Source organism: Piliocolobus tephrosceles, chromosome 3 (assembly GCF_002776525.5).
Source record: "Piliocolobus tephrosceles isolate RC106 chromosome 3, ASM277652v3, whole genome shotgun sequence".
Lineage (NCBI taxonomy): Eukaryota > Metazoa > Chordata > Mammalia > Primates > Cercopithecidae > Piliocolobus > Piliocolobus tephrosceles.
The window spans coordinates 143,557,888-143,570,478 of NC_045436.1; the positions used below are offsets into that span (position 1 = coordinate 143,557,888).

The 12,591-nt window shown below is 37.1% G+C and overlaps 1 protein-coding gene across 3 annotated transcripts in view; it reads left to right on the forward strand.

Annotated features, from left to right (window-relative positions):
* The window catches only part of ATP8A1 (ATPase phospholipid transporting 8A1), a 268,024-nt gene that overhangs the window by 35,288 nt on the left and 220,145 nt on the right, over positions 1 to 12,591 (forward strand). For 2 of the 3 annotated variants that reach the window (XM_023224493.2, XM_023224494.2), the window contains exons 2-4: positions 2,446 to 2,560; positions 3,831 to 3,930; positions 4,903 to 5,001. In XM_023224493.2, the coding sequence (XP_023080261.1) occupies positions 2,446 to 2,560; positions 3,831 to 3,930; positions 4,903 to 5,001 (314 nt within the window). Of the gene's footprint in view, positions 1 to 1,419; positions 1,543 to 2,445; positions 2,561 to 3,830; positions 3,931 to 4,902; positions 5,002 to 12,591 lie in introns of all 3 variants that reach the window. The other variant, XM_023224492.2, reaches the window with a different exon arrangement.

Below are 12,591 nucleotides of genomic sequence, written 5' to 3' on the forward strand. Positions count from 1 at the left end.
GTTGGCTCTCCAATTCACTGCTGAGGAGACAGAGGAGAGGTGACTACCAGCTTACTGGCTGAGAGTCTCACTCCCTGATTTCAGTGCAGATCTCCCTTCCTCAGTATCACACCTGCTCAGGGCACACCAGAGCCAAGCATTCTGCAGACATTCAGCTTCATGTACAATATCTTGCCAAAGCTTTTCTGTAGTGCCTGGGTAAAGAAAGCCTATGTTATCTGTGACAGCCTGTGCTCAGAGCCATCCAGTCTCTTTGATGGTCCTACCCCTGGCAACAGGTTACAGTTTAGACTTTTCCCCTCATTTTGGTGAGTTTTCTCTTTAAAGATCCCTTACTATCTGATGTAGGTTGGGTCCCTACTAAATCCATTAGGATTGTTTTAATTACTCTGATTCCCACATAAGGGATGGGGTTTATTCCAATCCCTTTAGTTCAAGGAAAATCCTTTGCCCCACAGAAATTCTTGAATACAAATTAATATCTGAGGGAGAAATGCAGTATCCAACTGCTTTCAGTGCATAGCAGTATCCAGTGCTCTCCCAGCAGCATTTGAGACCCCAATGTAGGTATGTCTAGAGGGAGTGACACCCAGCTCCTCAGCTAAGGACATCCCAGGGCCAGGCCCTCAAAAGTCCCATTGCATAAATACAACACTCAAAAGTCCATTATATAAAGTAAATACAACACAACCTGAGAGCATCAACTCAGAGTGGAGTGGAGAGCTGGTTTTTGAGGTGCTCTCTCTCTCATCCAGAGACTGGGAACAGCACACTCTGGTCTTCATGCTACCAGGAAGGAAGACCTAATAAAGGACTCAATTTTTTTAAAGATTGATCTCCCTCTATTTGATAATCCATGTGTGAAATTTCAATTATACAAAACTGGAGGGAAACGTGTGTGTTTAGAGCATGGTGTAGGGAAACACTGTGAGCAAAGCTGTGGACAGGGTCTGAAACCCTAAAATGGGTGTGACAGTACCTACCAGAGCATGTGACCTCCAGGGTGATAAGGATATAATGTGCCTCTCACCCTGCGCCCCTCCTACTTGGAAAGCTTTCTGTGGCTGGCTGCCAAGCAGAGCGCAGGGTCCTCGGGGACCTGGCCTGTGTGCTTCCTCAGCGTGGTTTCTAGTCGGCCTTCTGTCTGTGCTCCAGCAGCACTGCCCTGTTGGCTCTCCCCTGCACACATGACACTGTTTCTCACACCCCAGTCCCTGTGTTCATGCTTCTCACCTTTGTAGAACACCTCAATGATTTTCTGGTTTCAAACTGTAACAAACCCCACAGGCCAGCTTTTCATGTAGTTTGTTACCAGCACTTGGCCAACAGTTGTTTTTTTAATCAGTGGGTGGAGCAGCTTTTCTTGCCCTCAAAAAACAGTTAACCACTCCTTTTTCATTGGGTATATGTATTTGGCAGACATTGGGTACCTGCTGTTTGTTGGCACTGGTGTTGGAAAGATGAATAACACACCTTCTGTGGCCCTAGGGAGTTCCTATTCTGGTAGGGCGAACCTGACTCAGACAGCAACAAAACCTGCTGGTAAGTGTTTTGCTGAAGAGTGGGGAGGTTCAGAGGGCTGTGGAAACGCAAAGACGTTTCCCTAACTTGAACATCATAGAACACTTCAGAAGAAACCACATGTCACAGGTCTTTATAGGAGGAGTTGGCGTTGGCTAGGCAGCAGAGAGAAGAAAAATGGGTTTTGGAGATACAGTACTGTTGTCACCCCTTTGATTTTCACTAGAAGGTACAAAAAACTGTTTAAAATACTATCTGTTCATATACTGTTCTAGAACTTGTGTGTATTTTTTGAAGTGTCAGCATTGCAACAAAGTATGCAGTTGAATCTGGCATATTGTTTCAATGATTATGAGATGACTTGAAGTGCTCTTGAGAAATTTAAAATTCATTGGCGAACATGAATTCTAACTGGAGAAACAAATAGGTGATGATAGTGAGTTGGATCACTGTTGCATTCCCTATTTAAACCTTACTATTTATCTTTTCTTCTGTCTTCATCTGGGAAAAAACCCAGAAAAGTATTAAATGCGTATGCCTGTATTTTTGACTATATTTTAAATTACCTTTATCTTGTTAGTTTAACTAAAACTGTAATTTAAACCAGTTTAAAAATAATTTTTACTTCTGGGCATCTTTTTATATAATGGAAGGAAATAAGTTGAACACATGGGGGAAATGTAAAGTTGATGTTATGTCTTGTTTTTGATATGGCTCAGTTTTTACATGACTATTAAATGCTGCCCTTTAAATCTAGTAGAAATGTTACATGTGAGGATGTTACTTTTTATTATAAAAGAAACAGCAGTAAGGGGAAGCATGTAGCTTTTAACAGATTTCATATTCTAGACTAGTTATGGAATGTGTTTTTGGTCTGGACAATAAAACATTTCTTGTCCAATAAGAAGATAATCTCTTTCTAAGGTTATGAGAAGACAGATGATGTTTCAGAGAAGACCTCACTGGCTGACCAGGAGGAAGTGAGGACTATTTTCATCAACCAGCCCCAGCTGACAAAATTCTGCAATAACCATGTCAGGTAGGAACTTCCAAAGAATGCCATGAGACCAGCCAGCAGAGCAGAGCTGGTTAGGTCAAAATGAAAATGCTTGCAAAGAAATTTCAGTGCAGTCCGTTGATGTTTGAGAGCTCCCTGGTGGCAGTGTAAATAGGCTGTTTCTCCATCTTCTATCCAATAGAGAAATATTAGTAAGAATCTGGAAATAGCGAGGAGCAGAAAGAATAAGCACCCATCCTCTTCCAGTTCTACATAGATGGTCTGAATAATGGAAGCTGCTTATGTGTAAATGCCTGTGTCTTAAACCTGTTAATAGAGCGATGCATTACTGGTTTTGGATAACAAGTTTTAACATTTTAGAAGAGGTCTTTGCAATTCTGCACCAAGAATTCCTTCTGGTTATATAGGCTTTAAATATTGGTTTTTAATAGTTGTGAAGTTTAGTATGGTGGGGAGGAACGGAGGGCTGTGCGGATTACTTCACTGCACTGTTGCGTGTTTATTCCAACAATAGTGTAAAAAGTATCTGTAAGCACTGGCCACTTAAGCGGCTTCTGGGACCACATAAACACCTTCAGTGCCAGCAAAGTGTTTCTCCAGTGGCAGAGTTACTAGATTTAAGAAGTGCTCACTTAATATGTACAACTTCAAATTCTAGAGGAGCACCTCTCAATTTGGGTAGTGTGGCATGTGTCTGCTTTAATCTCCTTTCTATTTGATAAACAAGAGGAAGATCTGGATCTTTCTAAGAGCTAAGTGGTGATATCTTACTGATGTGGGCATATCTGGTGTGTTTAATGTAGGTTTCTAGCCAAGTTCCTGGAGTGGCAGTGAAGAAAATTCAAGCAGAACCCCAGAAATCTCCCTGAAATTATCTAGGAAAGGCATCTCTGTTTACAGTGTCTGGTCAAATTGCTGATTTTGGGGGATTTTGTTTGCAAGATTTTATTTTCTAGTCACATGTTGTACTCTGTCTTATGGAGGACTGGAGCCCTTTAACTCCAAAGTTGCTCTTCTTTGTAAGCTACTTCTAGTAATGTTAAGCAGGATAACTGGCCAAAGAGGACAAAAGATTATGCAAAAAATAAAACCTGTGGTATTCACTGTTTACTATTTATTTAACCTTTTCACTCTCTTTCATTTAAGTTAATAACCCTTTGCAATATTCTCCCAGTTTGAAACAGCGGCAAATGTTCCTTATCTAACTTTTTATATGGTAGTAACAGAACTTTGTAAGTATGGGTGCTAATTATGGAGAAGTTTTATACTGCTTTTCATTTTTGTTTTCTAGCACTGCAAAATACAACATAATCACATTCCTTCCAAGATTTCTCTACTCTCAGTTCAGAAGAGCTGCTAATTCGTTTTTTCTCTTTATTGCACTGCTTCAGGTAAAGTCATATCATAAAACCTTGTCAAATGTTCAGGTACTAATGTTAAGCCCGTGACCGATCCCCTGAGGTTTATCTAAATGCCGAGAGATAAGCTGGTTTTGGTGGACATTTCTGGCTCTTGCTGCAAGCAGTGCTGGAATCCACTACCTTTTCCAGCTTTTTGCTTCATTTTTATCAGCTTATTTTGGATGTTCTATAAATTTGATGTGTCAAGGACTGTTCATTTTGGGTGGTAAAGGGGATGGTACGTTTTCTTAAAATATTAATTTTCGTAGTAAAAGTGTCAACTCTGAACCTCAGAATGCAAGAATTTAAATCTTGTGCTTCTCTTTGTATGTAAATTAGTTGTAGTCAGAAAAAGTTCTAGTTTATTAAAAGTAGCTTGTTTAACATATGCTTAAATTTGAAAAAATATTTTCATTGACCTTGAAAATAAAGAATTTTTAAAACACCACAAAACACAAGGAAAAAAATTTAAAACTCTCACTATTCTACCACCAGAGACAACTACTCTTAAATTGTGGGTATATATATCCTTCTGGTCTTTCTTTTTTCCTTCCAACCATTGTTTATTGATTTAGTTTACAAAAAGGGGATCATAGAATACCTATTGTTTTGTAACCTGCCGTATTCATATAACAATGTGTGAATATTTTCCCAGTTATTCATTGTGTTTCTAAAATGTCATTTTAATAGTTATATTTTAGTGAATAGATACACTGTAACTTACGTAACCAATTTTCCAATGGAGGTGGTAGTCCTGTATACAACTGCTTACCATGAAACTAATTAACATGCTCTTCCAGTACTTATTAGATATGAACAAATTACCTCACCCAGCATTAGTCCGCCAAGATACTAAAATCAGTGAGGCATATTTTAGAAGGCACTAAGACTGTTTTCTTGAATCTATTATAAATTTTCTAGTTCTCATTGGATTTCTCTTATTTTTTTTTTTTTTCCAAATAGCAAATACCTGATGTGTCACCAACAGGTCGTTACACAACACTGGTTCCTCTCTTATTTATTTTAGCTGTGGCAGCTATCAAAGAGATAATAGAAGATATTGTAAGTATTCTATTTTTTTCATAAATATGTGACTTTGTTATTTATATATGTTTTAAATGCTAGTTTTTCCTTAAATTATTTAATTCTTGGCATGGGCTGTTTAAAATATCCATTCAACTTCAAGTATCTAGAATATGTTCCTACCCCTGAAGTTAATTTTTGTTTTCTATAATACTGCTAAATGTTTGTTACAGTGTTCTATTGCATTTATAGTCTAGAATATGTTCCTACCCCTGAAGTTAATTTTTGTTTTCTGTGATATTGCTAAATGTTTGTTACAGTATTCTATTGCATTTATAGTTTAGCAAATAAAAGAAATTAATTTACTGTAATAATTGACTTGAGAAAAGTACATTTGAACATTATTTTCAATTAAATGAAAAAACCTCCCAATTAAGTGATTTTTTTATATTTTCTATTTTTTAATTTAAATAATTTTAATAAATTTCACTTTATTAAATGCCTTTGATTCCTTCTCACTTTATTTAGTAGTTCTAAGCTTCTTTTTCCTTTATCTCATTTTTTAAAAGAAAGTAACCAAATTTGCTGTTTTTATTCTGTAGTAATAAGAGAAAGGGGAAGTCACTTTCTCCTTTATAAAACTAACTCTCCCAGATAAATTCAGGCCTTTTTTCTGTTTTATCTATTTTAACTGTCTTACTTGAGGAGACGAATGTTTTGTTTTGGTTTGATTTTTTCCCATTCTTTTAAAATACTTCATATATATATATATATATATATATATATACACACACACACACACACATAGAGAGAGAGAGAGTTCAGGGGTACATGTGCAGGGTTGTTACATGGGTAAATGTGTGTCATGGGGTTTTATTGTACTGATTATTTCATCACCCAGGCATTCAACTGGGTATCTATTAGTTACTTTTAGTTATTTTTCCTGATCCTCTCCCTCCTGCCACCTTCCCCCCTCCAGTGGGCCTCTTTGTGTGGTGTTCACCTCTGTGTCCATGTGTTCTCATCATTTACTCCCACTTACAAGTGAGAACACACGGTATTTGGTTTTCTGTTCCTGTGTTAGTTTGCTAAGGATAGTGGCCTCGATCCAGCTCCATTCATATCCCTGCAAAGGACATGATCTCGTTCTTTTTTATGGCTGCATAGTATTCCATGGTGGATATGTACCACATTTTCCTATCCAGTCTGTCATTGATGGGCATTTAGGTTGACTCATGTCTTTGCTTTTGTGAATAGGGCTGAAATGAACATACACATTCATGTGTCTTTATAATAGAACGATTTATATTCCTTTGGGTATGTACCCAGTAATAGGATTGCTGGGTCAAATGGTATTTCTGTCTTTAGGTCTCTGAGGAAACACCACACTGTCTTCCACAATGACTGAACTAATTTTCACTCTCATCAGCAGTGTATAAATGTTCCTTTTTCTCCACAACCTTGCCAGCATCTGTTATTTTTTGACTTTTTAATAAATGCCATTCTGACTAGTATGAGATGGCATCTCATTGTGGTTTTGATTTGCATTCCTCTAATAATCAGTGATGTTGAGCTTTTTTTGTGTTTGTTGGTCGCATGTATGTCTTCTTTTGAGAAGAGTCCATTCATGTCCTTTGCCTGCTTTTTTTTTTCTTTTTTCTTTTTTGAGACAGAGTTTCGCTCTTATTGCCCAGGCTGGAGTGCAATGGTGCGATCTGGGCTCACTGCATCCTCCACCTCCCAGGTTCAAGCGACTCTCCTGCCTCAGCCTCCCAAGTGGCTGGAATTACAGGCATGCACCACCACCACACCCTGCTAATTTTGTGTTTTTAGTACTGACAGGGTTTCTTCATGTTGGTCAGGCTGGTCTCGAACTCCCGATCTCAGGCAATCCACCCGCTTCAGCCTCCTAAAGTGCTGGGATTATAGGTGTGAGCCACTGCACCCAGCCCTTTTCCTACTTTTTAATGGGTTGTTTTCTTCTTGTAAATTTAAGTTCCTTATAGATGCCAGATATTAGATCTTTGTCAGATGCATAGTTTGCAAGTGTTTCCCCCCATTCTGTAAGTTGTCTGTTTACTCTGTTGTTTTTTTTTTTCTTTTTTTGCTGTGCAAGAGTTCTTTAATCAGATCCAATGTGCCAATTTTTGCTTTTGTTGCAATTGCTTCTGGCATCTTTTTCGTGAAATCTTTGCCCATGCCTATGTCCTGAATGGTAGTACCTAGGTTTTCTTCTGGGGTTTTTATAGTTTGGGGTTTTATATTTAAGTCTTTTTTTGTTTGTTTTTTGTTTTTTTTTATTTTTGAGCTGGATTCTGAGTATCTGGGATTACAGGTCCCCACCACCATTCACAGCTTTTTTTTTTTTTTTTTTTTTTTGTATTTTTAGTAGAGACAGGGTTTTGACATGTTGACCAAGCTGGTCTTGAAGTTCTGACCTCAGGTGATCCACCCACCTTGGCCTCCCAAAATGCTGAGATTACAGGCATAAGCCACCATGACCAGCCTTCATTTAAGTCTTTAATCCATCTTGAGATGAGTTTTGTATATGGTATAAGGAAAGGGTCTAGTTTCTGTCTTCTACATATGGCTAACCAGTTATTGCAGCATCATTTATTAAATAGGGACTCCTTTCCCCATTGCTTGTTTTTGTCAGCTTTCTCGACAATCAGGTGGTTGTAGGTGTGCAGTCTTATTTCTGGGTTCTCTGTTCTGTTCCATTGATCCATGTGTGTTCTTCTACTAGTACCATGCTGTTTTGGTTAATATAGCCCTGTAATATAGTTTGAAGTTGGGTAGCATGATTGATACCTCCAGCTTTGTTCTTTTTGCTTAGAATTACCTTGGCTATTTGGGCTTTCTTTTTGGTTCCATATGAATTTTTAAATAGTTAAATTTTAAACTATTTAAATGGGAATAGCATTGAATCTGTAAATTGCTTTGAGCTGTATGGCTATTTTTACAATATTGATTCTTCTGTCCAGGAGCATGGAATGTTTTTTGTTTTGTCGTCTCTGACTTCATTGAGCAGTGGTTTGTAGTTTTCCTTGTAGAGATCTTTTACCTCCCTAGTTAGCTGTATTCCTGGGTATTTTATTCTAAAATAGTTATTTGCCAGTCTGAGATGACGATCTGTTAAATCTTAGGAAAGTAAGATGGTAAAGCAAGGAAATGCTGAGGAATTGTTTAGAATGCTCCAGTTTAAAGTTATACAAACATTAACATTTTTTCTGTAGAGGATCAAATTGGGATCTTATTAAGACAGCGTGTGCCATATTAGGAATGGGTCAATTGAAGATTTAGATCATCAGTTTCAAAAGCATCCAAGTATTTAAGAGTACAAACAGGTGTTGTACTTGTGTGTGCATGTGTGTGAAACAGCATAGTCCTCTTGATTGGAAATGACACACTTGATGGAGACACTAGCTGAGAAGCGTAAAAGATTCCTACCTGTATTGCTCCACGCTGACTTGCCAACCTTTAAATTGTGGTAGGACTTGGCAGTCCACGGGGATTGGTCTTTACTACACTTTTGTCACTTTCTTTGCCTTATGGACTTCCCTTTTCTTTGTTTAGCCTAATTTTCGTTGAGTAACTTTAGTTTTCTAGGCATCCTGCTAGTGTTTTGCAAATGTTTTTCTCATTTAACTTTTTCAGTAACTTTGAAAGCTGGATGTTAACCCAGTTTAAAGGTAAGGAAGCTGAGGCTTAGAGAGGTCACGTAACTTGTCCAAGAAAGTGATAGAATCAGAATTCCGTCCTATCCAGTGCTCTTGGCTCTGCATGATTGTGAAGAGTCACCAACAGTAATATTAACAACATTTATTGTGCTTCTAGGTTGTACTTACTCTATGTCCTTTACATTTACTAAATCTTACAACAACCCTTGAAGATGTTATTGATCTCATCCCTATTTTACAGATAAGAGGAGGCAGAAGGGGTACGGTAACTCGTCCAATGTCACAACTGGGGCTGTCAGAATTCAAAAAAGGCATTTTGGCTCCAGACTCCTGACGTATAATCACTACTCAAAACTGCCTTCCCTGTCTGTTTTGTTTTGTTTTGTTCCCTGGCAAAGCTATAATCTCTCTTGCTATGGTTTCTAATACTCCATCTTTGAAAGTACATGGCAAATAAAATTGTATTCAAGAAGTTTTTTTTTTTTTTTTTTTTTAACAGAACTCTTTTTGGCATAATATAATAATTGGGTACTATTAGAAAGCTGCTAATCGTGCAGTCCTAAAGAATGTAATAATAGTATTGGGATACAATAGTATCATATGGAGTAGTTTTCCAGTGAAATCACTGTTAGGAAATTGGCTAGAAATTGTAAGAGTAGCTTAACAAGAAGTTTATGTAAAACTGTAAAGTGATAGAAAATTTGAAAGAATACTCTCTAAAATGAGGGACAAATCAAATAACAATTTAGAGAGTTGGACAAAGAGCTATCTTTATCAGTGAGAATAATGAATACATTTATTCATTCATCCATTCAGCAAGAACATTTGAAGAACTCTTGAGCTGCTAGGCATTCATTAGGATATGTATGAGGATGTGTTAAACTTTGCTGTGCTGGTAATCATGTCTCATATGTCAGTGGCTTAATACGTTAAGTTTATTTTTCAGTTACTGAAAGTCACATGATGGAGGGCATCAGGGAACAACTTGAATCAAGATTCTGCTTTGTGGAATATTGGTGGTTATTGTAGCAAGGGTGGGGAGAGGGAATGGAATCTCACTTCTTCTATGTTTTGGCCCAGAAAGGGAGCACATGTCTCTTTATAGCTCAATATTAGAACTAGTAACATGACAAAGAGAAGGTGTTATCTCAGGGTCCGTGGAAGTGGAGAGCTGGATATTGGTGAAGACTGGTCATGGCTGCCACTAATACATCAGTGAATAAAGTAGAGATTGCAATCTAGTAAACTTTCCTACATTCTATTAGATAATGTTTTTAAATCTATATATAGAGATTTAAAATTTAAAAGATAGATAGATAGATAAAAATATAATAAGAATTGCCTGCAGGGAAGATACTGAAGATTTATCCACCCCAGTGCATTTTAACTCTTGATGCTTTAGACAACATAGTATCATTTTCTATTTTTATGTGTTAATAGCAATACACATACTTGAAAATACTCTAAAATTGATGGAGAACTCTTTCCTAAAAAGCTGTATTATGCTAAATGCTGGTTCCTATGATAAAGATCAAAGTTGTTAAATTGATATTTACCACTAAAAATGTTCCCTCTTTGCTATAAACTTGTTAATTTAAATACTAGTAGACTCCATTCGTTACAAAACAATTATTCAAAGTCTACAGTGTGTAGGAACCAAATACTGAGACTATGTTAGTGAGTAAAAGTAGCCGTGATGGAGCTTGTATCCAATGGAAGAGATCGACATTAATCAAGTAATCACACTGGTGAGAATTGCTTAAACCCTGGAGGCAGAGATTGCAATGATCCGAGATCCCACCACTGCACTCCAGCCTGGGCGACAGGGCGAGACTCCATCTAAAAAAAAAAAAAAAAAAAAAAAAAATCATACTAGGTTATTAATGAGAATTAAATGATGAACGTGAAGTCCTTAGAATAGTGCCTGGTATATAGTCAGTGATGAACAGATGTTAACTGTATTATTATCTAGAGATCCTTTTGGCTAAACAGTGGAAAATGGATTACAAGGAAAACAGCATTTGTGCAGACAAGAATACTCCAGTTGTTAGTGTAAAAAAAAATAGATATATTAGACTCAGCATGTATGGTAGACATGGTGAAAAGAAAGAAAATGAATTTACTACATTTTTAAGTATAAAACTGACAAGACTTAACCACTTTCTAACATGCTACATACCCTATTCTATCCACAACCACTGGAATGTAAGCTCCATGCAAGGAAGGGGTTTTGTCACTTGTACTGTAGTCTCGGCAGCAGTAACAGGGCCTGGCACATAGTCAGTGTTTAGTAGATATTTATTGAGTGAAAGAATGGCTTGGATAGGAATGAGTGGAAAATGAAGGTATAAGAATGAAGTTCCTGGTTTGAGTAAATGAATGGCATGTGTTTCCATGTCTGAGCCAAGTACCAGGTCTTGGAGATTAAGGTCACAGGTTGCCTTGTGGACAGTTTGAGATGCCTTTGAGATTGCCGGAGAGATGTTAAAGAGGCAACCAGATATAATCGTGGAGCTCAGATGAGAGTTTTGACTGCTATGTATTTATTTACTGGTTATAATTGAAACTGCAGGTATGAAAGAGTTGTAAGAAGAGAATGTGGAGTGAGAAGCGAGGAGGGCTGGGGAGTAAGCCTTGAGCAATACCATCGCTGAATAGCAAGTAGGGAAAGGAGACAAGAAGGGGTCAAGGTGCAGATTGTAAACCTGGCAATGATGTGATAAGAAATACCTAGGGAGGGAAGAGTTTCCAGAAGGAGGGAGTGGTCAGCATTGTATACTGTGTATTCTGAAGTTCATAATACTGTTTATACAATACAGTTTATTGGTGTGCTGTCAATCTAATACTGAGGATATCAAATAATTCATTAGCCTTCAGTCATAGTAAATGAATTCTGATTATGACATAGTTGAGGTATTTGAACTCAGAGAATAGCCTAATTTTGTATGAATTATTAGTTTTAGAAGGAATAATCTCATCAAGACACAAGTTAGATGCTTTCTTCTTGTAGTCTTGGGATTAAAATCTGCCTATTGAGGTAGATCCTTAGTATATTGAACACACTTGTTTCATGACAAGTAACCTAATTTATTCTGTGATGGGAAGACAGAGGAAAGAGATGCTCCTGTGCAAGAATTCTCTGTAGATGGAAAGTGATGTTTAAGATCGCCTTGGGTTTCACTAAGATTAAATTTCCTCTTTGAAGTGGAATGTTTCATTAATTAGCTATTATTTATCTCCTTTAGTTGGAAATCTAACCATTGTCTCATATTTTGGAAACATCTGTGCCTCTTTTAAATATCTAAATTTATCTTGGACTGTTATTTTTGATCAAAACTTATTTTGATTCACTTTCTAATTTTCTTATAATCTCTACTGACAAGCAAAAAGAGTATTTTCAAAGTTCTATAACTAGAAAATCTCTACTGATGCTACATATTTAACAGAACTTTAAACATTTAAGAATCTTTTCTGGCAAACTGTGCTTGCTTTTGGAAGCAATAATACGCCTATTAAAAGTCTACATTAATACACTTTTATTAGTGAGTATTTTATACTGAAAAGGAGTTCTAATCGTGTTCCTGCATGTCTATGTGGGAAGAATCACTCTCAATAATTCTTTCGCAGAGGCATTTTGAATGTTTTGTTCGTATTTTGTGCAGTTCAGTAGCTGATTGTTTCCACGAACTGGATGTACACTGCCAGCTCTTATCTGTTCCTCTTGGGTGTTGTCATATCCTGGAGGAGTGCTAATCCACACCTCTAGATTTTTCTCTTACAGTGTTTTCATATGTGCACAGTGATTCTGAAGACTGTATTTTTTCTCAAATGGAAAACTTAGGAACTCATTTGTTTTACATTTGTTCCAACCCATATTATAGTCAGGTGTGAACAACTAAATTCTTCTTCAGGCTTTACATGACAGGATCTTTGAGCAAACAGAGTTAGT